General features: G+C 37.7%; 1 protein-coding gene across 1 annotated transcript in view; it reads right to left on the bottom strand.

Moving 5' to 3' along the window:
* LOC150092425 (high affinity copper uptake protein 1-like) overlaps window positions 1-24,093 on the bottom strand; it is a 33,557-nt gene extending 9,464 nt beyond the window's left edge. The window contains exons 1-2 of the mRNA XM_090415143.1: window positions 24,012-24,093; window positions 14,808-14,892 (exon numbers count right to left, since the gene is read on the bottom strand). Coding sequence (XP_090271269.1) covers window positions 14,808-14,892 — 85 coding nt within the window. The 5' untranslated portion in view covers window positions 24,012-24,093. The remainder of the gene's footprint in view (window positions 1-14,807; window positions 14,893-24,011) is intronic.
* Window positions 24,094-27,166: the final 3,073 nt, after the last annotated feature.

Here is a 27,166-nt window from a genome sequence, read left to right as displayed (position 1 = left end):
TTTAAACGCATGACCTAACGAAACTTTAAAATCGTTCATCATTTCCACACTCCTTATGTTGAATCAAAAATGACATTATATCGAGAAACTATAAATTGAATAAAGTACCGGAAAAAAAAAGAAAAATAACATTATTTTCATCAATACAGCACACTTTATTCACATAATGATGTCAAAAAAACAAAAAAAAAAAAGCTAATAGCAGTACTAAACCAAGATAAGGCAAAAACGGGTATCCCTTGCTTAACGCGGCGAAATTAATTGCAGCAATCCCTTGATATACGCAACAACGTTTTGATTAACGCGCCTTTAACCTTGCGGAGCACACAGCTGATTGGACAGATACATGCAAAATGTTTAATATAAATATTCTTACACAATTCATTGTATAGCATGGAGGTCATGCGTAGCTGTGCATTCATATGTTACGAATGATATTCCCCAATGTTTTTTACTGTCAGTTTGGTTTAACATATGTTATGTAAAGGTTTGTGATATTTGACAGTAAATTGTAGCTCAGAGATACAGCGACATTCGATGTCAGTATGGTTTAGTTTTTTATTCTTTGTTCAATAATTTTGAGATTGTAACTAAAAATAAATAAACCATCATATATTACTGAAATAGAGAGCCAAAGGCTTATTTATCATACATGTCCTCTAGGAGATTATTATTATTATTATTATTTCGGGCAACTCCAAGGAGTCGACAGACTCATCGAGGGAGGCCCAAACATCATGTCAAGAACAACTATTCGACAGTCACACCGTATCTATCATACCTCGCCTTGAATTCATTCACAGTCATAGCACCCACAACAGACTCTGGCAGCTTATTCCACTCATTCACCACTCTCCAAGAAAAACCTAGCTCTAACTCCCTTGCTAACTACATTCTTGCCCAGCTTCCATGTATGGCCATTAGTCCTCCCACCACCAGTCCTATTCTCAAAAATATCTTCCGGATTAATCTTATAGAAACCCTTCAGTAATTTGAATGTCTCAATCATATCATCCCTTTTCCGCCTATCAACCAATTTTTGCACCCCACAAATCTTCAACCTGTTCTCATAAGGTTCATTCCATAGACCTGTTATCATCTTGGTCACTCGCCTCTGGATCCTCTCCACCTACTCCCCATCAAGAAGAAACCTAGGTGACCAAATCTGGGCACAGTAGTCGAGATGAGGTCTTACCAAGGCTCGATACAGAGGAAGAATAAGTTGTTTGTCTCTGCTTGTTAAAGTATTTTTCAACAACCAAGTGATTTGATGAGCTGATTTAGCCACTTTTGCGATGTGTCCCCTAAACTTCAACAGCCTATCCACCAACACTCCCAAATCCCTGGCCTCATTAATCTCCTGGAGTATGGTTCCACCAATGTGATATAGTGCTGCTAATCTTTTCACCCCAAAATGCATAACCTTACACTTTGCCACATTAAATCGACATCCATTCTCTTTAACCCAGTCCTCCAATTTTGCATCATCAGCAAACAAGGGAACACATCCTCTCAGATCCTTTCCTATATCGTTAATGAACAAATTGGAAAGTAGTGGCCCAAGAACCCTGTGGCACACCACTAGTCACAAGCCGTCTTTTGGGCTGTACTCCTGAATAAACCACTCTCTGATATCTCTTCATAAACCAACCTCCTATCCATCTCACCAACCATATATCCATCCCCAATGCGCAGTTTACTGATTAGAATATCCTGTCAAAGGCTTTAGCAAAGTCCAGCAATATCACTGTAAATCCATTAGCCTTATCCAGTTCAGCCATCACTATGTTATAAAACGTGAGCAAGTTACTGGAGGCATGATCTACCCTTCACAAAACCATCTCGTCCCCCATACAGTATCCCATTTTCATCTATCCATTCGTGTATTTTTCTCTTGACTACTTTCTTCAAAACCTTGACAAAGTTTCCTGATATGCTAATCGGTCGGTAATTTATAACAGCAGTCTTGGAACCTCCTTTATGCAGTGGAACTATTTTCCCCTCGGGACTAACCCAGACCCTAGACTCAAATTAAACAAAATAATCAAGGGCACTGACAATTCTTTACCCACTTCACGTAAGACTCAAGGTGGTATACCATCCAATCCCACAGATGTATTGACATTGAGGTTTTGTAATAGAGTATTCACCTCCATTTTGTTCACCTCAATTCCCGTATAATCTATTGGTTCATTCATTCCTTCAATGTCACCACCTGGATGATATATTCTTGCAACGTGCTCGCTCAGTAATTCAACTATATCAACTGATTCGGTTACCTCCCTACCATCGGCATTCTTTAAAATCATTCTGCCATATACATTTTTTCTTTTACTTGCAGCAAATCGAAAAAACTGTTTGGAATTCTCTTTAGCCTGCATGGCTAATGTTTTTTCGTAATCCTTTTTTGCTTTTCTTACCACACTCGTTACCCATCTGGCTTGTGCTTTATACCGTTCGTGTGCCTGTCGGTCACCTTTCTTCTTAAATTCCCTCCATAGTTGTTTCTTTTTTTGCAGCTCAAGCTTACTAGTGTTATTCATCCATTTAACCCCTACCTGATTTATTATTCGGACTCTAGGTATACAGTCAGCCATTGCTTCATGCAAACAATTTCTAACCGCTTTCCATGCACTATCAACATCTGGCCCTTGCAGTTTTACATCTAGCCCTAAGCTTGTCATACTTACAGCCCGATAATTCCACATGTACCCTGTCTTAATTGTAAATTCCACACCTTCAGCCACCTCCCAAGTCAAGACCCTATGATCACTCTCACCAATTGGTGGCAACGTCGTCATATTAGTTACAGTCAAATTTTCAGATGCAATTACTAGGTCAAGCACTCTGTGACCCCTAGTATTTTCCATTACATGCTGTCGCAGATAGTTATCCCTTAATAACCGCATAAAATCCAATTCCTTCCTCCCATGTGTCCTCTCCTCCTTCCAATCAATGTTACCATAGTTGAAATCACCCATAATAATTACCCTCCTTCCACTCATTTCTTCTATTTGAGTATGCATACTATCTCCACCATCTATTCCATCACCTGGTCTATTGTAGCACCCAACTGTATATTTTGTTCTGCTAGTCTCAATCTCACACCAAATCGCCTCAAATGTGCTCTTTTCTCTATCCAGTAGTTTCACTTCTATTCTCCTTGGCTGCAGCTCATCAGCTATCATCAATAACACTCCTTCCCCCATTTTATTCTGCCTGTCACTCCTGAATACACTATACCCCTCACATTCAATCTCCCTAGCTATATCATCTTCTGTCAGCCATGTTTCCCTAATGCCAATAATCTGTGGTCTGGAAGTGCCAACCAGGGCCAAAAATTCTTCCTTCTTGTTCCTAATACTTCTGTCATTAGTATACATGAATTGCAGAAGCCCATTTGTCCCCTCCCTATTTTGATGCCTTATATTAACTGTCCCATTCTGATTTGTAGTCTTTCATACTCGTTTGGGCATATTACACACATTCATACACTCAACTGTCTCTCTAAAGTCTGCATATCTACTTTCCCCTCCACCTTATTAACTCTAGTTTCCCTGATTCTGCACATCACTTCCATTACATTCGACAACACCTTTTCAAGTCTCTGTACACCACATCCATTCAAATGTAAACCATCCATCTTATATAAATCCTTTCGCCCATCGAACTCACTGCACACATCCACAAATTCCACACCACTCGTCCTGCATAATTCACGCATAAAGAGATGTGCTTTGCATTAGGGGAAAATACTAAGGAAAGTGATCTGGAGCTTACTCCACCTTAACTACGAGTTTCCCATAAGGTAGTTTATGTTTGCATCCACCGAAACTTTTAGTTTCTATATATTCGGCACGAAACTCTTGTAGTTTCTATATTCAGGTATGAAATAATGTTGGATTCAATATCTACTTAATTTGTACCATCATGTATTATATTTGCAGTGTTTATTCTTTATGTTTTATTGCTTGTTTGCAGTGGAGAGTCATTTTGCTTGTTATCGCAGAATTTGTGCCGATAAGAAAAAAATTAAAACTGTTCAAACGACTCTTGATAACTTCTTTTGATAAAAAAAATTGCAGTAAATAATGTAGGTACAAGTATTTATTAAATATTTACTTTGCATTCATTTTTTATCTTTCCTAAAAGAGTACCATATCAAACGAATTATTAATACAGTAATCGATCATGGACGAATTGTCATTTTTACCATTGATTATTAGATTTGATTAACGCGATTTTGATATGCGCGGTAACATCGAGGGATTAATTAACAGCGTTAATCGAGGGATACCTGTAATACTTTTCATACGATATCGAAGATTCTGGAAGGCGACGGAAACATCTTTGGCTACTTTTACTAGCAGTTTCACTACTAGAATTAAAAGACTCCCGGGATCTTATCTCCAATGCAACGAGAATATAAAAGCATTAAATTACCTTTAATTTATGACTCCAACTGGAAGAGAATTTACTCGGTATGACGATAGTTCATAATTTTTACTGACTGAATTCCTAGAATTAGACAAACAATTAATTTTATTGTTTGTCTAATAAAACACACAACATGTTTCGTTGGAAAGGCCGACTTCTTCAGGTGTGAGAACATTGAAAGCAAACATAAAAAACACCAAATAGAAATAATGTACCACTAAAAAATCGACTATAAACTACAGGTAAGTTTAAACTGAAGCTAGGGCTAAAGTTCTATTGTTAGGCATCTGCGAGCGTGTGACTTCACGAGTGCGCCAGTATCTGACAGCAGAGCTAAATGAGTCTGGTAAATTATAACTAAGGTTACTTAGTTATAAATAAGGTACACCCTTACGCCCTATTGTGGATAGTATAAATAGTCCCACATACAAACTGGCTGCATATTTAGCCAAGCTACTAGCCACTCTAACAACCAATTCTCCCTCCTTTGTCAAAAATTCTGCCCACCTAAAAAGCATTTTAGAACACCATACTTGAAAAAGCTCAGACTTAATGGTGAGCTCTGCTCACCATTAAGTCTGAGCTTTTTCCTCACTATTCACAAATGTACCACTAACTGAAACCCTTCATCTACTAAAGTCACACTTTCCCCTGATATATTTGAATTATTTAAATTCACAATACATGCAGGATATTTCACATGGAAAGGGAAAATATACAAACAATTAGATGGGACAGCTATGGGCTCACCCCCCCCCCCCCACACACACACTTAGCCAACTTCTACATAGAACACCTGGAAAAACTAGCTATCAATACAACCACTCTCAAACCAACACTTTGGCTACGCTATGTTGACGATGTGCTTGTTATTTGGCCACATGGCCCAGGGACATTGGAAACATTCTTAGCGCATTTAAATAGCCAACATCCTAAAATCCACTTTACAATGGAACTGGAAGATAATAACTGTCTGCCCTTCCTGGATATACTTATCACACGTCTTCCAGATGGTTCCTTATCATTTTCAGTTTTTAGAAAACCCACACATACAGGGAGATATTAACACAAACAATCACACCATCACCCTTCTCAACAGTATGGTATTTTAAAAACGCTAACCCACAGAGTAAGAGCAATCTGTTCCAATAACAATGCTCTTACTGCTGAACTGGCTCACTTACACCATACTTTCTTGGCCAACGGCTATAATCCCCATAAAATAAACAAAATACTAAATGCTCCTAAGAAACCCCTCCCACAGTGAACTACAACAAAACAGTCACCATCCCATACATTAAAGGCACATCAGAAAAGATATCTAGAATTCTTAATAAACATGAACTACACACAGTATTCCGACCGTGTGTAAAATTAGCAACTCTCATCCATTCACCCAAGGATAGCATCCCTCCTTTATCACATCCAGGAGTCTACGGAGTACCCTGCTCATGTGATCAAGCTTACTACGGTCAAACAGGAAGAACTGTGAACATCCGCATCAGTGAACATAAAAGATACATCCGGCACCATCACTATGGCAAGTCGGGACTAGCAGACCACGCTTTGGATACCCCTACACACAGAATCAACTGGAAGAAAACAAAAGCACTGTACATAAACTCTTACAAGCCGGAGAGATTGTTCTTAGAAGCAACAGAAGCTTTGAAACATACTCCAAATCTCAACAAATATGGCTGTATAAATTTGCCCAAGATCTGGGAGACAGTCATCTTAAGACATAACCAGTACTGGCTTTTTCTCTCTGTTTTTTAGGACTTTAGTCTTTGTGTGGTAACTGCAATTTTTTTTCAGGTAGAGGGCGCCTGATTAGGACTTTAGTCTTTGTGTTGCTGCTACAATTTTGTTAAACTAGTCCGTTGATTACACCATGTTGTTGTAGTCTCGTATTGCGAAAAACTGTGTTTTTGTGCTCTGAAGATGCTGGTTATAACACCAGCGAAATATCAGCAATAAGTAAATAAATTATTATTTACTTACTTAAATATAAAGAGCTAATAAGCTTCATTTCGGCGATATAATATCCCCTTAATTTAAATAAATATTATTTACTTATAATTTTGTGTTTTGATATATACCGTCAAAAATAAAACAACTAAGGTTACTGTTCAGGTGATGAGAGTCCAGAATTTCTTTAGGTATATATATCTGCAGATCTGTGTGCGTTGATTTTCTGAAGATCGAGATTTTTATGGAGTAGGCATCTTAGTAAGTTTGACGTCTAAGAAAGCTACAATTTTGTAGCTTTTCTACAAAAATGCCAGAGATCCATTTTCTTCAATTTCTATGGTCAATTTGATGTCTGGGTGGAAGTTGTTTAAGTGATTTAAAAAAATGTGAATTTTATCTATAACGTATTCCCAAATAAGGAATATGTCGTCAACGTATCGAAGCCATATTTTAGGCTTAAGTGTAGCAGCTTTTCTTCGAAATCCTCGCAGAAAATGTTGGCTAGTATTGGAGACAGGGGGCTGCCCATTGCCAATCCCTTATTTTGTTTACAAATTTTTCCTTCAAAATCAAAGTAGTCTGAGTTAACACAATGTGATAGCAGAGCAAACATCTTTTTTGAGATCTTGTTACTTAAAATATTAAGAACCTCTTGAGTTGGAATATTTGTGAAGAGTGCTACGACGTCACAGCTCACCATAATATCTGAGAATTCTTGAGCTTTATATTTTTAATTTTAGAGACGAAGTCTTTTGAATTTTTGATGTAAGAAGGAGATTTTCCTGCAAAACCTTTTAAGGATGATGCTAGATATTTTGATAACCTATACGTAGGTGAGTCAATACTATCAACGATAGGCCTTAGTGGACAAGGTTCCTAGTCTTCCTTCGGGAGGCCGTATAATCTGGGGATGAGCGGATGTAAAGAACGAAGAGAAAAGCGTATGTTTCGTGGAAGTTCCATGGTCTTTTTAGAAGGTTGTTAGTTTTGTTATGTATTTCCCTCATTGGATCTCTCTCTATCTCCGAGTATGTATCTGACTCTAATAACGTTAAGATACGCTTTTGGTTTATCAATTGGTTTATCACTAATATTTTGAGTCTTTCATGATGATTGTTAGGGGTGGGACGTTCTTGTGTTGATTGGAGCGAATTAAACTTTTTAATTAGCTTATATTTATTTATGTTTTGAGATCTTAAGGCCCGACGTGTGCTCACTTGAATGTAGTTCCGTGACACGCATGTGATGAGCGTCCAGGACAATTTCTTTAGACTCAACTATGCGGCGTTCTACCTCGTCGTGGCATATATGAAGGTTTGACGTTGTGGTAAAGTTTATCTCATGTTTGAGGCCTTCACTATTTGTGTTCACTGAGAACAGGACAAGGCTTCAGAGGGCGCTTGCTCTGGTTCAGTTGTAAGCAAGGTCCCTTTGATGTTCCTCGAGATGTAGGAGGATGGACTTTTTGGCCATAATATGGTTTCCCGCAGTCACGTGTCATTTTATACACCCCTGGAAACTGAAGATGGTTGTGGATCTGTTTGGGTTTGCTTAGAATTGATCTGCGTTTAGGAAGAGTAGAAAAGCACGTAGAAAATAATGGCTACTCTTCAAAAACTATTAATAAACAACTGTACCGCCGTCATCAAAACAACGTAGAAAAATAGGACAATCCCAAAGGTTATATATCTTTACCGTACATCAGCTCACTCTCCCAGAAACTAAGAAGAATTTTGAAAACATTTAACATAAAAACGTGCTTTTCCACTCTTCCTAAACTCAGATCAATTTTTTTTCTTCTAATATTCATATTTATGCAATACTGTAACAGATTTATCGTGTGTGTGGGGGGGGAGTGTTTGCCTGGTGGTATAGTTTTGGAGCTCAATATTCGTATATACCCTTGGACGTTGGTCGCTACTTGTTTATATAAACATCTCTTCACGTAAACAGTGCTATCGGTTACTTGCTAATCAAACGTTTACATTCAAGGTAGTAAGCTTCCCTAAGATTATTAAAGATATTAAAGCTTTAGTTCAAAGTTTAAATTAGGAAAATAAAATAAGAATAATAAAACAATTCCAGTATTTGAAAGGGTAGTAAATCTAAACAAACGTAGGACAGGATAGGACATATATGGTGCAGAGGGTGAAGCTTGACGCTTTTCATATTCTCTGTTGTCTGTTTCGGGAGCAGTGATGGGAGAGATGTGTGAGCTATATTAGCTCGCCCTGAGAGGGCAGAAGTGGTTATTCGTCGTTGAGTATTAGGATGGTTTTCGGTCTTTTATGTTTCCAGTGGTCATTACCGTCATAGTTTCCGGCTTGCTGTGTTAGTTGGTTTGGATGCGTAGATGTCTTCATAAAGAATTTTTCTGCTAGGGAGCGTAGTAGTGCAGAGATGTAGGGGATATTTATGTCCCAGTGGATCTGGGCGTTCCTGATGAACCACGGGGCGTCCAGTATTATTCGCAGGCACTTGTTCTGTAATCTTTGTAGCTTGAGGATGTTTGTCGTGGAGGTATAGCTCCTGGCTAGGGAGGCGTATATAATTGTGGGACGGATCACTGTTTTGTACAGTAGAATTTTGTTCCTTGAGCTTAGTTTGCTGTGTCTGTTGATCAGGGGTATAGCTGGGCGATAACTTTTGAAGCTTTGGTGCATATGCTCTTGATGTGGCTGTTGAAGCATAATCGCTTATCAAGAAGTATTCCGAGGTATTTAGCTTCAGTTTTCTAGGGAATTTCAGAGGGTGATGTCTCCTTTGGGGGATGCTCGTTTTCTTGTGAAGAGTATCATTGTGCTTTTCTTGGGGTTTAATTGTAGTCGCCAGTCGGTAAACCATTTTTCTAGATTCAGGATGGTGTCTTGTAGTTTTTTGGTAACGAGATGTGGTTGGCGGGATCTCGCTAGTATAGCCGTGTCATCTGCATAAAGAGCGATGGTGGATGTGAGAGGATTTTGAGGAATGTCTGCCATATAGATGTTGAACAGGATCGGGACTAGCATTGATCCTTGGGGAACCCCAGCGAGGATTTTCCGTTGGGTTGAGACTGTTTCATTGATTTTGACTTGCATCCTCCTGTTTGAGAGGTATGATTTGATCAGGTGTATCATGTTTAGTGGAAGGTTAGCGATGATAAGTTTGTAGAGGAGGCCTTGGTGCCAGATCTTATCGAAGGCCTTTGAGATGTCTAGGAAGACGGCTCCAGTGTGTTGATTCCAATTAAATCCTGTGGTGATGTATTCTACCAGTCTATGGATCTGTTGGGTGGTGCTGCGATTTTGACGGAAGCGAAATTGTTCTTGTGGAATGATATTTAGTTGGTTGACATGATTTTGGAGCCTGATGAGGATGATTTTCTCAGCTATTTTCCCTAAGTTGGATAGCAGGTTGATGGGACGGTAATTTTCAGGTAGGTGTGGGTCTTTGCCTGATTTGTGAATTGGGATGATGTCAGCTATTTTCCATGACTGGGGGGGGGGGGGGGAGTGCTGCCATTTGAGGGTGGAGTTTATGATGTTTGCCAGATGTGCTTTGGCTTTGCATGGTAGTGCCTTGATGGCTTTGTTTGCATGGTAGTGCCTTGATGACTTTGTTAGTGATGCCGTCAGGACCTGGAGCTTTTTTGATCTTGAGATGGTTGATGATGCCAATTATTTCGGTAGGTTCACAGTAAATCGGAACGATTTACTGTGAACCTGACTTTACGATGGATCATGTATACATGGCTGATGTTTAGGTTCTCATATGCAGGACTGCATTGTTTCTCTAGGTTTCTTGCTATGGCTTCAGCTTTGTCAGCATCTGTGTATGCAAGGTGCTGTTCTGCTTGCAGAGGGGGGGGGGAGAGATTTGCACTTGTTCCTGAGGTTGTTTAGGAATTTCCATATGGAATGATCTGCTGTGGAGATGGAGGTGAGCTTGTTTTCCCATTGTTGATTCCTGTGGTTCTGGAGAGCTTCTCGGACAGATTTGTTTAATCTGTTGAGAGCTGTTTTGTCCTGGGGAGCACGAGTGTTGTGATATCTTTTTCTTTGTCTGTTTTTTTCCCTTATTAAGTCCATGATTTCTTCCAGGAGACGATTTTGTTTGTGGGTAATCGTGGATACTGTGGCTGCTGTTATGGCTTTATTGATTTGATTGGTGAGGTTCTTTATTGCCGTGTCTATTTCTTCCTTGGCTTTTATATGGGGAACCGGTCCAATGTGTTCTGGTAGCACTTTCCTAAGTTTCTCCCAGACAATGGAGGTTTGGGGGGGAAGTGACTGGTCTTTCTTCCCTAAGTGAAGTAGGATTGGGTTGTGGTCTGATGATAATTTGTTCAGTGCTTGAATGCTGTGCTGGTATTTGATGTTGTGTAGGATGGCGATGTCTAGGATGTCGGCTGTGGTGGGTTGGTTCGGTCGGTCCTGTTACGACAGCGTTGTTTAATCCTGTGTAGCTGAAAAGGATATGGCGATTTTTATTTGTAGTTCTGCTGTTCCAGGAGAGATGTTTGGAGTTTAAGTCCCCAGCGACGATGATGGATTCATTTATGCCTAGTACAGCATCCAAGTCAGAAAATAGCAGGGTCTTAGCGGGGGAGTTGTAGGCGGTGTAGATTTTAAGTCTTCCAGTTGAATTTGTGTGTTCTAGGTTAGTTCTAGGTTAGAGGTTGGGGGGGGGGGTGAGTATTCCATTGTGCCTGATGCAGTTCCTGATAAATATGGCTGTAGCACCGCCTCTGTAGTCCAGTCGGTCATTTCTATATAGTGTGTAGCCTCCCAGTTTTGTGTCTGCAGGTCTTAGATGAGTTTCATTAATTAGGATGATATCAGGGTTGTATCTGTGAAAGAATTCTTGAAGCTCCAGTGTCTTGTTTTTTAGGCCATTGGCGTTCCAAGCAGCGATCTGTAGTGAGTTATTATCAATTAACAAGCATTGATAATATGGTTTGAGTTTCTTTTAGAAATCTTTTTGTGGAGTTTGGTGAAGGGTTTGACTTACTGAAGTCTTGAAGCATGTTTGCCAATGAGGCTGTGATGACTGTTGTCATGTTTGGAAGAATTTGGTCCTGCTGGATATCTTTGGATGAGCGGGCTACTTCGGCGTATGTCCTGCTTCGACGGTGGCTTTCCAGACTCTTGGTATTTTGCATTTGTGAAAGCTGGTATTTTGTTGTCTTTTGTTCGGTGTCAGGCAACTGGGGAGCTGTCGACTCTGGTGCCTGTGGGTAGGGTTGAGAGATCTGTTTCCTTTTGTTGTGTTTTATTCTTAGGGTAGTGACTGCAGCCTCTGTAGTTTGCCGGGTGGGGGGCCCCCGCAGTTCGCGCATTTGGCTGGTGAGGGTCCTGGATTTTGAGCATGTTGCTGTGGGGTGGTTTTGCCGACATTTGAGGCATTTGTAGTCTGCTCTGCAGAGTTTCTGTGCGTGTCCGTACTTCTGACATCTGTGGCACTGGCCCGACGAGGCTCTTTTCCTTAGTGGCTCAGTTGTGATTTTCAGACCACAGATCGTTGTTATGTTGTATATTCTTGTTTGTGTGTGTGTTGGGTATCTCTACGAGTACTAGGGGCATTGGACTCTTGTCGGCCCGTAACATTCTGCTGATTTTGACAGGTGGGAGATCATGGAGGCGGAGTTCTTCAGTTATTTCATCTGTGCAGATGTTTTCTATTACTCCCTTGAGTACAACTTTTAGGTTTTTCTCCGACTTCAGTGAGTAAGTATGATATTTAATATCTAACTTATCCATGGTTTTTGTGAGGTGTCTGTAGTCGCCTACTGTGGCAGGCTGGATTTTAACACTGTCGTCTACGCTTTTTGCCCATGAATAGGCAATTTGGTGGTTTTGCATAATATGCCTGAGGGCCGTTCATCGTTCTTTTTCTCGTAGTACAATTGGAAGAACTTTTTCATTGTTGGATGTGGGGAGGTCGGTGTTGGGGGCATCTTCTTCCATCCCCTCGTTTATCTGAGTCTCCGCTGTTTTTCGCTTCTTTCGAGCGTGAGTTTCAGTATCATCTTTTGGTGTGGGAGCAGAGATTATAAGGTTCATCTTCCCTCCTTTTCCTGGTGTTGAAATGTCCCCTTCTGTGGAGTCATCTGTCGCTGAATATAGGTAACAGTAACAGAGGAAGCGAAGTTTCAAATAACGTACCAGGCAACAAGGATTGATTTACTGAACGAGAAATCAGAACAATAATATACTTAAAATATATTATGTAAACTATTGTGCATGAAATTTAAGGATAAAGGTAACCTGCAGGCACACGAACAGTATAAAGCACAAGCCAGAAGGGTAACTGGTGTGGTAAGAAAAACAAAGCAGATTATGAAAGGAAATTAGCAATGCAAGCTAAAACTGATCCCAAACGGTTTTTTGGGATCAGTTGCGATGTGCTGCAAGTAAAAGAAAAAATATATATGGCAAAATGATTTTAAGGAATGCCGATGCCAGGGAGGTAACTGAATCAGCTGAAATAGTAGAATTACGTAGCGAGCACTTTGCAAGAGTATATCATCCAGGCTATGATATTACAGGAATGAGAGAGCGAATGGCTGATACAGGAATTGAAGTGAATGAAATGAAGGTGAATAATATATTACAGAACCTTAATGTGAATACATCTGTAGGATTGGATGGTATACCAGCTCGAGTCTTACATGAAGCGGCAAAGGAATTGTCAGTTCCCTTGACCATTGTGTTTAATTTAAGTCTCAGCCGTGGGTTAGTCCCGAGGGGGGTGGAAAGAGGGGAAAATAATTCCATCGCATAAAGGAGGTTCCAAGACTGCTTTTTCAAATTACCGACCGATCACCATATCAGGAATCGTTGTCAAGGTTTTGGAGATATTAGTCAAGAGTAAAAAGCAGGAATGAATAGATAAAAATGGAATACTGTATGGAGGACAGCATGGTTTTGTGAAGGGTAGATCATGCTCAGTAACTTGCTCACGTTTTATAACACAGTGACGGCTGAACTGGATCAGGGTAATGGATTTACAGTGATACTGCTGGACAGGATACCATATGGAATTCTAATCGGTAAACTGCAGCGCATGGGAATGGATATAGGGTTGGTGAGATGGATAGGATGGTGGTTGACGGAGAGATATCTGAGAATAGTTTATTCAGGAGTGGAGTCCAAAAGAAAGCCTGTTACTAGAGGTGTGCCGCAGGGTTCTGTTCTTGGACCAGCTGTTCAATTTGTTTGTTAACGATATAGGAAAGGATCTAAGAGGAACTGTTCATTTGTTTGCTGATGATGCGAAGTTGGGTAGAGCAAATAGTGAATGCATATGATGTCAAAATTTTGCAGGATGATCTGAATAGATTGGCAGTCTGGGCTATTGTGCCCAGATCTGGGCACCAGGGTTTCTTCGTGATGGGGAGGAAGTGGAGAGGATCCAGAGACGAGTGACCAAGATGATAGCTGGTCTATGGAATGAACCTTATGAGAACAGGTTGAAGATCTGTGGGTTACAGAAATTGGTTGATAGGCGGAAAAGGGGTGATATGATTGAGAGATTCAAATTACTGAGGGTTTTTATAAGATTAGTTGAGAGGAAATTTTTCAGAGCAGGTCTGGTAATGGGAGAGCTAGGGCCATCCATGGAAATTGAACAAGAGTGTAGTTAGCAAGGGTGTTAGAGCTGGGTTTTTTTTTACTTGGAGTGGTGAATGAGAGAAATAAGCTGCCAGAGCTTGTTGTGGATGCCATGACTGTAAATGAGTTCAAAGCAAAGTATGATAGATACCTTCGATGAGTCTAAGGACTCCTTGGAGTTGCCCATAATAATAATAATGATTATGATGATGTGTAGCTCTGTGGAAGTGGCGCTTGCTCACTCGAAGTTTGACTTAAGTTCAAGTCTAGTCGCCGGCTGGAAGAACTTTTTCTAAGCCTTTCTTCGACCGATTCCCGAGTTACTCGATCCCTGGCACGGGCAAGCGGGATTTTCCTCCCGGAAACTCGGGTGTTTCATCCCATAAACTCAAGAAAATCGACCGTAGTACCCACATTATTTCAGACAGTGACCTATCTTGTTAGGGTTAAGTACCAAGAGATGGCAGCACTTGTTTGCCAGCCTCTTCATAGGTGGCTGCTTTAATTAGTGATAGACATGGGCCAGCTATCTCTGATTGGCTAACGGTGGCGATTGAACTGCCCACTCAGTCTCCAAAACTAGATAGGGTTTAAAGGCCTCGCCTACTCCCTATAAGGGAATAAAAGGCGGTTAGCTGATTTTTTAAATAATATTTTAATTATTTTTCTAATTTATGATCCAATAAATGACGCTAGGTTTTAATTTGAAATAGATCTTTTCGTGCAGTGGAACATGTAAAATACGAATCACTGAGATCAGCAAACCAGTATTTACCAACTGACTATTTAATATATAAAATTACTTACCAACAGGCAAGGATATATCGAGCCCTTTGAATAAGAAGTCTTGAATGTGATAACTGAAATAGAAATAGCTGCCTCCAGATGACATCTAAAAATATCAGGTATTGTATTAATGCATTTTGAAAACATTTGCATCGATGTCAAAACTTACAATTATGTAAGCTTGTAAGTTTATAATAATTTAAAAAAATAATAATTTAAAGGAAATAAAATAAAAAGAGGTTTATGAAATCGACAGTTTATTATTCCTGACACCTCCAAGGACTCCGAAGACTCATCGCGGGAGGACACCTACAACTGTCTCAACCACTACACCGAACCTCTACTACGAATCATCTCCATCAACACCATCTATCGTCCACCTCCACCACAACTAGTATTTTTTGTCTGTAAATTGCGTGTTCTGAAGGGCCGATTTGTCTGTATGCGGGATGAAAAACCCGAGTTTCAGGGAGAAAAAACCCTGCTACCTTCGTATGAGATCGGCTAACTCACCTTCGATTTATGAAGAACAGCCATTAGTAACAAAGACACAAAAGAGAAATACATTCAATGCTTTCTTCGGTGGATCGTGAGTTAAAGATATTTACTGTCAAGTCCCTAGATTGAAGTACTGCATTCATTATCTTAAAAGTTCCTTCAAACTTTCTTGGAGAGGTGCCAGTTAGAAGAAGCTAATACAGTGATATCTTCAAAGTATTCTATTATTTATTGCTACTGTTTTTCGTGCAAGATTTACATGTTTGGCTGTGTTTCTGTTTATCTTGTGACATGCCATCATATGAAATAAAACGTGTAAAATATCATCAAACATTTTCAAAATGAATTTATCTAAACTGTAATAAAACTAACATGTAATATTAGAGCGAAAGACTTTAAGGATGACGACGCAATATTGAGACAAATGAAAGGTAGCTGTGGTAAATTGGATCGAATGCTTAGTAGTAATTCAGGGGACAGATGAAACTGTGAACCATCAGTGCGACATGTTTTTTTAATTATGTCCTCGCCGAATTCTTTTTTATTTTATTTATATTTTCTTTGTTGATGAAAATAGAGTTTCTCAGAGAAAAATCATGTTCCACCGTCTAAGAGCTGTCTGCTTGGGCTCTGTAAATAAAGATTTCTCAAATCCTTAACGAATTATGGGTATCATAGCTCTAAGAGATTCACAGGAACTTTCCCAAATCATAACACGGCCAATTCCTGGCCATTTATGCTGAACCATGATAATGGAATGACTCTTCCCAAGGTTTCACCTAACAGTCCATATGGGACAGCTGGAAACGAGACCCAACCGAAAAGCTAACTTATTTCTAGTCTTCAATGGTCCCAGTGAAGTGCAAATTATTATTATTTATTATTATTACGGGCAACTCCAAGGAGTCCTTAGACTCATCGAGGGAGGCCCTAAACAACTACTCAACATCCATACAGTATCTATCATACTTTCCCTTAAACTCATTCACAGTCATAGCACCCTCAACAGACTCTGGGAGCTTATTCCACTCATTCACTACTCTAAAAGTAAAGAACCCAGCTCTAACACCTTTACTAACCATACTCTTGCCCAGTTTCCATGGATGGCCCCTAGTCCTCACACCACCAGTCCTGTTCTCAAAAATATCCTCTGCATTAATCTTATAGAAACTCTTCAGTAATTTGAATGTCTCAATCATATCACCCCTTTTCCACCAATCAACCAATTTCTGCAACCCACAAATCTTCAGCCTGTTCTCATAAGGTTCATTCCATAGACCTGCTATCATCTGGGACACTCGCCTCTGGATCCTCTCAACCTCCTCCCCATCAAGAAGGAACCCTGGTGTCCAGATCAGGGCACAGTAGTCAAGATGGGTGTCTTATCAAGGCTTGATACAGAGGAACAATAACTTGCTTGTCTCTGCTCGTCAAAGTATTCTTCAGTAACCAAGTGATTTGATGAGCTGATTTAGCCACTTTTGCAATGTGTCCTCTAAACTTCAACTCCCTATCCACCAACACACCCAAATCCCTGGCCTCGTCAATCTCCTGGAGTACAGTTCCAGCAATGTGGTATACTGCTGCTAATCTTTTCACCCCAAAATGCATAACTTACACTTTGCCACATTAAATCGACATCCATTTTCCATTGCCCAGTCCTCCAATCTATCCAAATCATCCTGCAAAATATTCACATCATGTGCATTCGCTATTGCTCTACCCAACTTTGCATCATCAGTAAACAAATGAACAGTTCCCCTCAGATCCTTTCCTATATCGTTAATTAAAAAATTAAATAGTAGTGGTCCAAGAACAGAACCCTGTGGCACACCACTAGTCACAGGTCGTCTTTTGGACTCTATCCCTGAATAAACTACTCTCTGATATCTCTCCACCAATCACCCTCCTATCCATCTCACCAACCTTATATCCATCCCCATATGCTGCATTTACTGATTAGAATTCCATGTGGTATCCTGTCAAAGGCCTTAGCAAGGTCCAGCAGTATCACTGTATACCCATTACCTTTATCCAGTTCAGCCGTTGCTGTGTTATAAAACGTAAGCAAATTAGTGAGGCGTGATCTACCTTCATAAAACCATGCTGTCCCCCATACACTATCCCATTTTCATCTATCCATTCCTGTATTTTTTTGACTACTTTCTTCAAAACCTTGACAACAACTCCTGATATGCTGATCGGCCAATAATTTGCAACAGCAGTCTTGTAACCTCCTTTATGCAGTGGAACTATTTTCTCATCTTTCCACCCCCTCAGGACTAACCCAGACCCTAGAATCAAATTAAACAAAATAGTCAAGGGCACTGACAATTCTTTAGCCGCTTCACGTAAGACCTGAGCTGGTATACCATCCAATCCAACAGATGTATTCACATTATGGTTTTGTAATATACTATTCACCTCCATTTTGTTCACCTCAATTCCCGAATAAGCTATTGGTTCCTTCATTCCTGGAATATCACCACCTGGATGATATACACTTGCAAAGTGCTCGCTCCGTAATTCCACTATATCAACTGATTCAGTTACCTCCCTACCATCGGCATTCCTTAAAATCATTCTGCCGTATACATTTTTTCTTTTACTTGCAGCATATCGAAAAAACTGTTTGGGATTCTCTTTAGCTTGCATGGCTAATTTCTTTTCATAATCCACTTTTGCTTTTTTTTACCACACTCGTTACCTTTCTGGTCTGTGCTTTATACTGTTCGTGAGCTTACAGGTCCCCTTTCTGCTTAAATTCCCTCCACAGTTGTTTCTTTTTTTGCAGCTCAAGCTTAATGGTGTTATTCATCCATTTAACCCCTACTTGATTTACTACTTGATTATAGACATAGTTGTCAATAATTATGGTGTAAGCATGGGTACCTTGACCTTGCATTTACTTTGGATGTCCGTACGGAAAAGGACACGTCGAATTGTGAACTGGGAAAGACTTACCATTCTTCCTGTGATTAAATTCCATGATCACCAGTTCCACAGTTTTTCGTTTCTGGACTTGCACAAGAACCTGCATTCACCTTGAACATCGATAAGGTGTGAGGCCCAGTGAAGTGCTCCACGCCTTATCGATGTTCGGTCGTTCACCTGATCGCCTACGATCATGCCTTTTTCGAAGCCCATCAGATCACGACCCTTGTCCACGTTGGCCAGCAACTAAGAATGAACAGTACATCATATACTTCCAGTATCACGTATACCGGCTTTCATCTTGGTGCCATCTGGCAGTGGCCGACTGCGAAATAACAGAGTGGTCATAATATTTTCACCTGGACTGTGAATTCATTCCAGTTGATGATAATGCATGTTTCAGTTAGTGCATACACTATACAGCTCATACTGCATCCAGTTCTAAGCGATCATGAATTTCACTGGGAAATAAAACCATTACTTACGTCATGAATATAATTTTTATTTTTTCAACTTTTTGACCCACCCTCAATCACAGAGTTTCATTGCATATCTCTCCCCTGCTACAGATATCATTTTCAACATATGGTAAAGAAAAATGTAATGTAAAGTTTTGGGTTTAAAATTTTCAGTTAAATGCATTTCTTTCTATATTTATAACTTGAACACCATATAAGAATACTGAAAACTATCGTGTTTTGGAATCACATATTAATACCCGAATTTGTTTGTATCCAGCAAGTTATTAACAATTTTAAAAAAATGTTAAAAAGGCGCTGCATTTTTTAATCGAAGTGTTTAATATTTTTCTAAGGAAACGAGTGCTTCAACTTCTTTGTGACGTATTATCGTTTTGATATACCCTTCCCTAACATCTCAAAAATATAAGCCCTTCCTCTTCTCTTAAAGTAACGTGATTAAATTAATTCCTAAAGAATTCAAATATATAATGCTTATATAATTTAATTATTATATTTTTTGAAAACTTCTTCATTTATGCACTAGGTCAGTGTTTCTCAAAGTGTGGTACGCGTACCCCTGGGGTACGCGGCAATTTTCGGCTATGCATAATTAAAGGGGTCATTATATTTTTCAACGAACAATGAATCACATCCCCTCTCCAACAGAAACTGCTGTATAACCAAGCAAAACCATGTAGTAAGTAGCTGTAAGCAACAAGAAAACGTTGATATTGTAAGTGGCGGTTTCTGTGGTTTAGAAGTTCACATGGTATATTGCGGTAATTGGACCACATTTTTTTAATAAGCTATATAAAACACAATGAATTAATAAAAGACACGACAAGTTTCGTAAGTCGTTTGAGTTACATCTTCAGGGGTAACAGGTAACTTAAAGTTTAAAACACAAAGAAAAGAGAAATTATTAGTAATAGTTCATACTATACAGTTGTAGCCGTCTGACTATTCATAAAATTAAAAATCAGAATGCAGATTCAAAGCAGTGCTGAAATTTAAACAATGCTGGATGATGCCATGTTCTGTTGTTCACGTTCATAATGTCCGAGTCTGACTGAGGTATATTTTTTTTATTAAAGCTGACCAAACTTGGTGGAGGATTAATCCTTGATTTTTATCGCATTGTGTTGATATTTTAAGCATGTTTGCAGCTTCTTTAAATTTCCTTATGTAACGTTGATATTGCATCTGAATCAAATGAAATTGATAAGAGTGTGTCGTCTGACATCTCTAGAGAACCAAAATTTAAAAATAAATCACATTTTTTGTTTACGTGAACATATAAATTCAAATAAAATAGATATTTAATTTTAATTAATATTTAAAAATAATTTATTATTTTTAATTAATTAATTAGGGGGTACTTGGTAATAATGAAAATTTAAGAAGGTGTACGCGGATATCTATAGTTTGAGAAACACTGCACTAGGTTAACAGAGCATACGAAGACAGCGTCAAATTATACTGTAAAGTAAAGCAGATGCCAATTCTGCGAACTACACAGCGCATGCTCGGAGGTTTGACCGGAAACAAATATCACTCGTATCGTTATTCAAATTAAACTCAAGGGAGCAAATATTCAGTCAGAAAACGGCTGAAACTGGCAACTTTGCATTTAGCTATTCTTACATTTCCGATGTATTATTTCAAGATTAATATTGGGTTGTGTGCGCGGTTCCCTAATTTTACTATGAAGCACAGTTACTCAAGATTACCAGCTAAGTATAAATTATCAGTTTGTTCTTGCAGTCAAGCACGTATATTGAACAGTTCAAGAATCACGCAAAAACAGAAATTCAGATTACAAGGTATGAAAACGTTCATGCGAACTGGGTTATGTGTGTGTGTGTGCGGGAGCGTGTGCAAAAGCATGGCGATGTAGTAAAAAGTGAAGGAGAGTTTGCATTTAGATCTCAGAACGATAGCATTAGAAATCCTTTAACATTTCCACATTTCTAGAATACATCGCAGCCAGATAAACATATTTGTTTTATTGAAAAATTATGGCATTATTATTTTTTTTTTCTACTGTCAAAATAAAACTGTATTTCTTAGCTGCTAGCAGCGACATCTACGGGACTGGGTATTTATTATATTTCTTAAAAAGTCTGATTTTATTTATAGATCTAAGGAGAACTTTTTCACACAGATCGATCAATCCTTGCTTTTGTTTTATTTATTACAACACTTATATATTAGTATTGTACATTATTATGATTTGCTACACATGTCCTCAAAGTGTTACGTTATTTTGATTCATTCTTAGAGATGGAACTACTGCCTCAAGCAGTAGCGCACTCAGGATTTAGTCTTGGGGGGGGGGGGGTTGGTAGACGATTTGAGAAAACAGACTATGCATCGCATACGACCTATGACTGAGCATCTGCAGTGATCGCTAATTCATAAGTAGTATATAAATAGAAGACACGACACAACATAAATAAAAAAAAAAAAGAATTTTAATTAGGAAAAGATTTTTTGAAACTTTTCTAGTGTTTTTTTTTTTTCCCAACTAAAGTTTTGCACAGGCGCCGGACACTACTGGCGCGCCCCTGTCGTAATACAGATCCAAACGGTTACACATTGCCCTGTGTATGCAATGATTATAGAAAACACATTATCTATATGGAGACTACAACACACTGCTAATAAAGAAGCTATTTATTTATTATTCTTAAAATAAAACGTGGCAACCATGCTATCTGTGTAACAAGTGAAAGTTTGAGACAAACAGGAACTGAAATACCTGGGATAACTACAAATACATCTGTTACTTAATACTTATCTCGACTTAACCATGCCTTTTTTTCAGCACATGTTTAACTTAGATTAACAGAACGAATATTTGAATCGCCATGATGTTTTTCTTTTTGCTTTTTCTTTCCATCTTTCTTTTAAATTAATTTTTGCAAATTCAAATTAATTCTACTATTACTACTACTACTAATAATGATAATTTCAAGTTTTCGTTCTTTCCTTTTATGAATGGGAGAGAGAGAGAATACCTTACTTGCAATTAACTGAACTTATAATTAAGAAAATTTACGAATCCACTGAATCTGAAACTGGACAAAATTGTGAAGGCTTGGAATTTGTATTTATCTTCGCCTTTCATCCCAGAGGATTATTAAAAATCATGTTAGGAAAACAGCTGAATTTTTACCCACGTGGCTAAAAGTCCTGAGAAGAATTCCTGGATTTATTCAAGGTAAGTGAAGGAGAAGGCGCCATAACAAGGAAATTTATATCCTTTTTAAGGATATCGTGAGGTACATAAAATTGATGAAATCAAGATAGGTAGGAACTAATTTCTTTTTATTCATTATATTTTTCTTTATTCGTTAAATCATTTTCTTAATATAATTTTAACAGTAAAATTCATTTTCAGAGATTTTCTTTAGGGGAAGCTTTTGTTTTCATCAGCATACTCGACGTCTTAAAACCAAAACTGCCACAAATGATGTCCGCCCTAATTAATATTGCAAATACTATTCACTAAAACTGAGGCTTGATTTCAGATATCTTCAGCTGAAAACGCCATCGTTATTATGAGGCACATATTTTCTAAAATCTGAAAGGAATCTCGAGAAGTGTAACATGAATAGCATGACATTATGTAATGTGATGCTATTCAAGTACAAAATGAAAAGTCCATAACTTCTATCTCCGATGTTTCTGAGTCGGATGCGCACGTACATTTATGACATTCAAGATTTTTTTTTTTTTTTTTCGAAACCTGCGTTACTCACAGGAAATAAAAATATACAATAAATCTTATATGACAGACCGTTCAGCAGTAATTTCGAATGAATCTTTCTCTAAATCAGGATATAAATGCTTCGGTATATTATTATTATTACTTTTATTTAAATAATTAAGCTCTTATAAAAAGTGAACGTGAATGTTTTTTATTTTTTTATTTTATTTTTCGTCTCTCGCAAAATTAACTGGCTAGAAGAACAGTGCAATTAACTCATAGTATAATGGCCTCATAGTATTAATTATTTCGGACGTACTTCCAGCCAAACCAATACTTTTGCAATACATTCAAAATAGCAAACGATGACAAATCTGTGCTAGTTGGCATGTAAATAACCGAATAATGGTAGTTATGACAGCTTACTGCATGCACGAATCATAGAAATATCAGCTACGCCACATTAGACTTCATCTAACACAATTTATCGTCTTCCGTTTATGTTTTGATACGCTAAAGATATGACATATTTATACCTGAAAATTGCTTTTTATCGAGTCACTTTGAGGGTTCAAAATCTCTGGAAATAAAAATCACTGCCACCTAAGTATAACACTAGCTAACTTTAAACACTTTGTCCAAGGCCCGTTAAATATTTCTCTCGCTATGACAGGAAACTTTTCTCACGTAAAAGTTTTTGGAAATTTTTCTAGTGTTTTTTTTTTCCCCTTTTTCTTTAAGGGGGCGCCACTGATGTCGTTCCAATGCAAAAAATATTTAATAATCCTAACTGCTTAAATTGCATAATTCAAACTGCTTAAAAAGTGCGCAAGTTTGTAAGCACTCGTAGGCACTATTTTGTTATTTACAAATATAACTTCGTGAATAAAATTGTCTGAACTTTTATTCTAAATTTAAAACTAATTTATTAACAGTAGTCTTTAAAGCTAAATTAGTTCAGCAAGCAGCACATTTATCTCACGTAAATGTAGCACTATTTAATAATATATTTGACACCATTAATTTTAAACCAACAAAAAAACAACCCCCCCCCCCAAAAAAAAAGCCTATAAATTGAAGGTAATTTCAGACTTGTAAACATCGTTATACGCAGAAAGAATGCACTCAAATAACCGATACTGTGAACTGGTTTTGGAAAGTCGGGAAAGTTTTGCGTGCTCATAATTACCCCCCCCCCCCCCTCTCCACAAAGCACTTAATTTTCACCACTGAGGACATGCTTATACATTTTTTTTTTTTTGTAAGCACGGATTCACTTGAGTGAATTTTTTTTAGCGTCTTCTGAAATTGCCATAATATTTTATTTCACTTCAATGTTAAAAGTATATGTAAATTACATTATATGAAATAATTATATATATAAATGCATTATAAAAATTATAATGTAAACTTACGTCAATATTTTATAAAATATTGACGTAATATTTTTAGTATATTTTTAAAAATATGCAATGTACCCTAAGATATACAAGTTTCTGGCTGAGATGTATAATCTGCGTGTTTGTCTGGTATTATTACGCAGAAAAGGTACATGGCATATTTTCAGTAATATTTAATAACGCAGAAAGTCTAAATTATGAAAAATTTAAAATTCCTTACATTCCTCAACTTTTGGATGTTCCTGATCACTTTTAAATTTAAGGAAACTTCGAAAAGGTCTTTAAAATAAAACTTACCTCCTTGAAAGATTAAGAAACAAAGCACTTGAAAAGATTTACGAAGCGATCATTCCTGACTAAAATCGGGTGCTTGACCACGTGATGCGTGCCTCTTTAGTAAATCTGAGAGGCGCTGTGAAGTTCTAAAGTCGTCTGCGAACTACCAGCTGATTCAAGTTTACAGTCGTAGCATTGGCATGATAACACTGAATAAACAAAACAGTAGATCACTCAGTCCTAAGGAGGAACTATCTGTTTTGAAATGGCACAGATCACAGTTTCCTCATCCACAGCTACAAAATACAACAGTATACAATTTGTTTAGAATTTCAGTACTTATAAAATATGTACATGTACTGTGTCGCTATCAACGTCAACGGAAGTATAAGCAATTTTTTAGCTAGAGAAAAATCAGGATGTTGTAATACGTTAATACACACTCCACAGAGGACCAAACCATGCAAGAATTTCTAAACAAGAAAGATTTTATGTAAACTATCGTTTACGATTATTTCTTTAATATGCTTTTACTATTGGATAAGTAAACATTATACAAATAAGTTAAAGAAACAAACATTCAGATACGTGCCATATAACCATGTTATTTAAATAAAATACAAAACTAGAAAAACAAGGCGTAGGTGTAAAAATAAGCATAATCTAAATATTAATTAGCATCTAAAACGAGTTTCGTATCATGTTGACAAGTAGGTCATTAAAATGTTTAATGTATTCCCGTTCATTTTCAATGGAATTTTATTGTTTCATTAAATTAATAAAACAATTTCTCATTATTCTAATGAATTTAATAAAAAAAATTTTGTTTTTGTTTATAAATAATAACAATGCTCACAACATTATATAAATGCAATACAGCATGTTAAAGGTTACAGCTTATGTTTTGACATTGATTGAATAGTTAATAATTTGAATTGTTCGATTAACGCTTTAGATTACGAAACAAATGCACTGCGACCTAACGCAGTGTCAGAATTATCACGTTAGGCCAATTGCAGCTAGACTCGCCAACATTCGTTTACGCTTATCACTGTACTAACAAGTGAATCCGACACTGCTCAACGAGCAGTGTCGCTACAGATAAAGTGTATGCTTGCGACGTTAGTTCTGCGAGATATGAAACTTTTATTATTGGTGTTTGTTCGTGGTGAGGGTGAAATATTTTTAATAAAGCAATTTTTTTTAATATGTAAATTTATTTATTAATAAATTGGTTACTGATTACGAAAAAATGAATTATTTTTCTTATTTCGTATATGCAGCATCCACAGTTTTCACCGGCTGCCACTGCTGTTCCAAGTATAATGCTGTTTTTATGGGGTCATATGGGGTCACTTCGTTGATGTTTAATGCTGTAAATAGTTGGATAGCTTATGGAAGTTTTTTCATTTGGTTATGCTACTAATTATATATTTGGTTTTTATTCTTTATCCAAGTGTGATAAAGTTTGGTTTTTATTCTTTATCCAAGAAGTTGCATCTGAAGGACTTTCAGGACTGGGGCAACTCATGGTAAAGGTGGAATAAGTTCTCATCACTTCCAATGTCCATTAATTCCACCTTAGTATCACTGCCACTGGGTCTGGCTCCCACTGATGTGCTTTTGCACAGAAGTGGTTGCTCTTCCTGAGAGGTGAGAGGTTCTGCTTGGGGGTTTTGCCTATCACTGAGTGGAGCTACTGCTGAGTTGCACATTCCTTTGGTCACTCGTAGGGAGTGGTCTAAGCGACTGCCAAATTTTTGGAGAGGTCTTTACTTAAACATTTTATTTTATTTATATTTTTTTAAATAACGAAGCCTGTGGTGAGATCATAATTAAAAGAAACACGCGTATTAACCACAGTGAAAATTATTTAATTGTAAATATTTCATCCTAAGTATCTTAGGACATCATCAGTACAGTAGTTTAAAACAATAATAGGAATAACATACAGTTAGGGCGCATGATTACAATAGAATCTCATTAAACGTGCGTAACGTGTTACAGAAGTATAAATAAATAATAATAATTATTATTATTGTACACAATTTTGTATGACAATTTCCCATACTTTAGGAACGTAAGAACGTCGTTGCGGTTTAAATTTGGTCTATGTAGTAGGGCTTCAGAACTTTCTTTATATATAAGCTCATGTTTATATAAAGATCTATGTAGAAGAATAAATAACTTTTATTATTAAAAGACCAGAAGATAAATGATAAAATATACAAAGAGCCAACAAGTTTCACTAGCTACTGTCTAGCATTTTCAAGGCTGAACTGGTGTGAAAACAAATGCATTGAGTTACATTTCAAACATGCACTTTAGTAACTGTTAGGTTTTTACATTTGATCATTCTGTTTGAAGGCGTGCATGTGTTCGAAAGATTCAGTCAGATTCCGGTACATGACCACGTGGTTTGTAGTTATTTGCATATTGTAATTCTGTCGAACTGAGAGAGATGATGAGATTTTTCCATATGTCTTTAAGAACAATGCCCTGATTTCTATTTAAATTATTGCCTGTGCGTAGTACCACAGCTGCTTCTTTTAAAGTTCTGTATCTGGAGTCATTCTCGATGTAAGGCATAGAACTGTTTTTCCAATCTATAACGTGATTTGATGTTGAGAAATGATGTGCTAAACCAGATGGGATGATTCTATTATGATTGACATCCCCCACATGTTCCTTCTGTCTTATTTCAAAACTTCTAGAAGTCTGACCGACGTAAGAAAGGCCACGCGTGCATGGAATTTCATATACTCCACGACATTTGAAGAAAGGTACCTCATCTTTAGGTGATCCTAAGATTTGGCTGATCATGGTAGTTGGTTTAAAAACCACTCTGATGTTATGAGCTTTTAACATTCTCGCCAATTTTGTGGAAACTGAATTAATATATGGAATGACAGCTGTGGACACATATTGGGGCACCGTAACACGTTGTTGGTGGTTGTCTTTAAATAGCCATTTGTTTAAAATGTTAGAAGGGTATCCATTAAGAGAAAGAGTGTTAGCTATTAGTGACAGTTCTCTCTGCACATCTGCTTCTTTTGAAATAGATCTTAAGGCTCTATTACGGAACATGTGAATGATGCT

Source organism: Typopeltis vanoorti, chromosome 26 (assembly GCF_054136105.1).
Source record: "Typopeltis vanoorti isolate ZY-2024b chromosome 26, IOZ_Tvanoo_1.0, whole genome shotgun sequence".
Taxonomy (NCBI): domain Eukaryota; kingdom Metazoa; phylum Arthropoda; class Arachnida; order Uropygi; family Thelyphonidae; genus Typopeltis; species Typopeltis vanoorti.
This window is presented reverse-complemented; position numbering and strand designations above follow the sequence as displayed.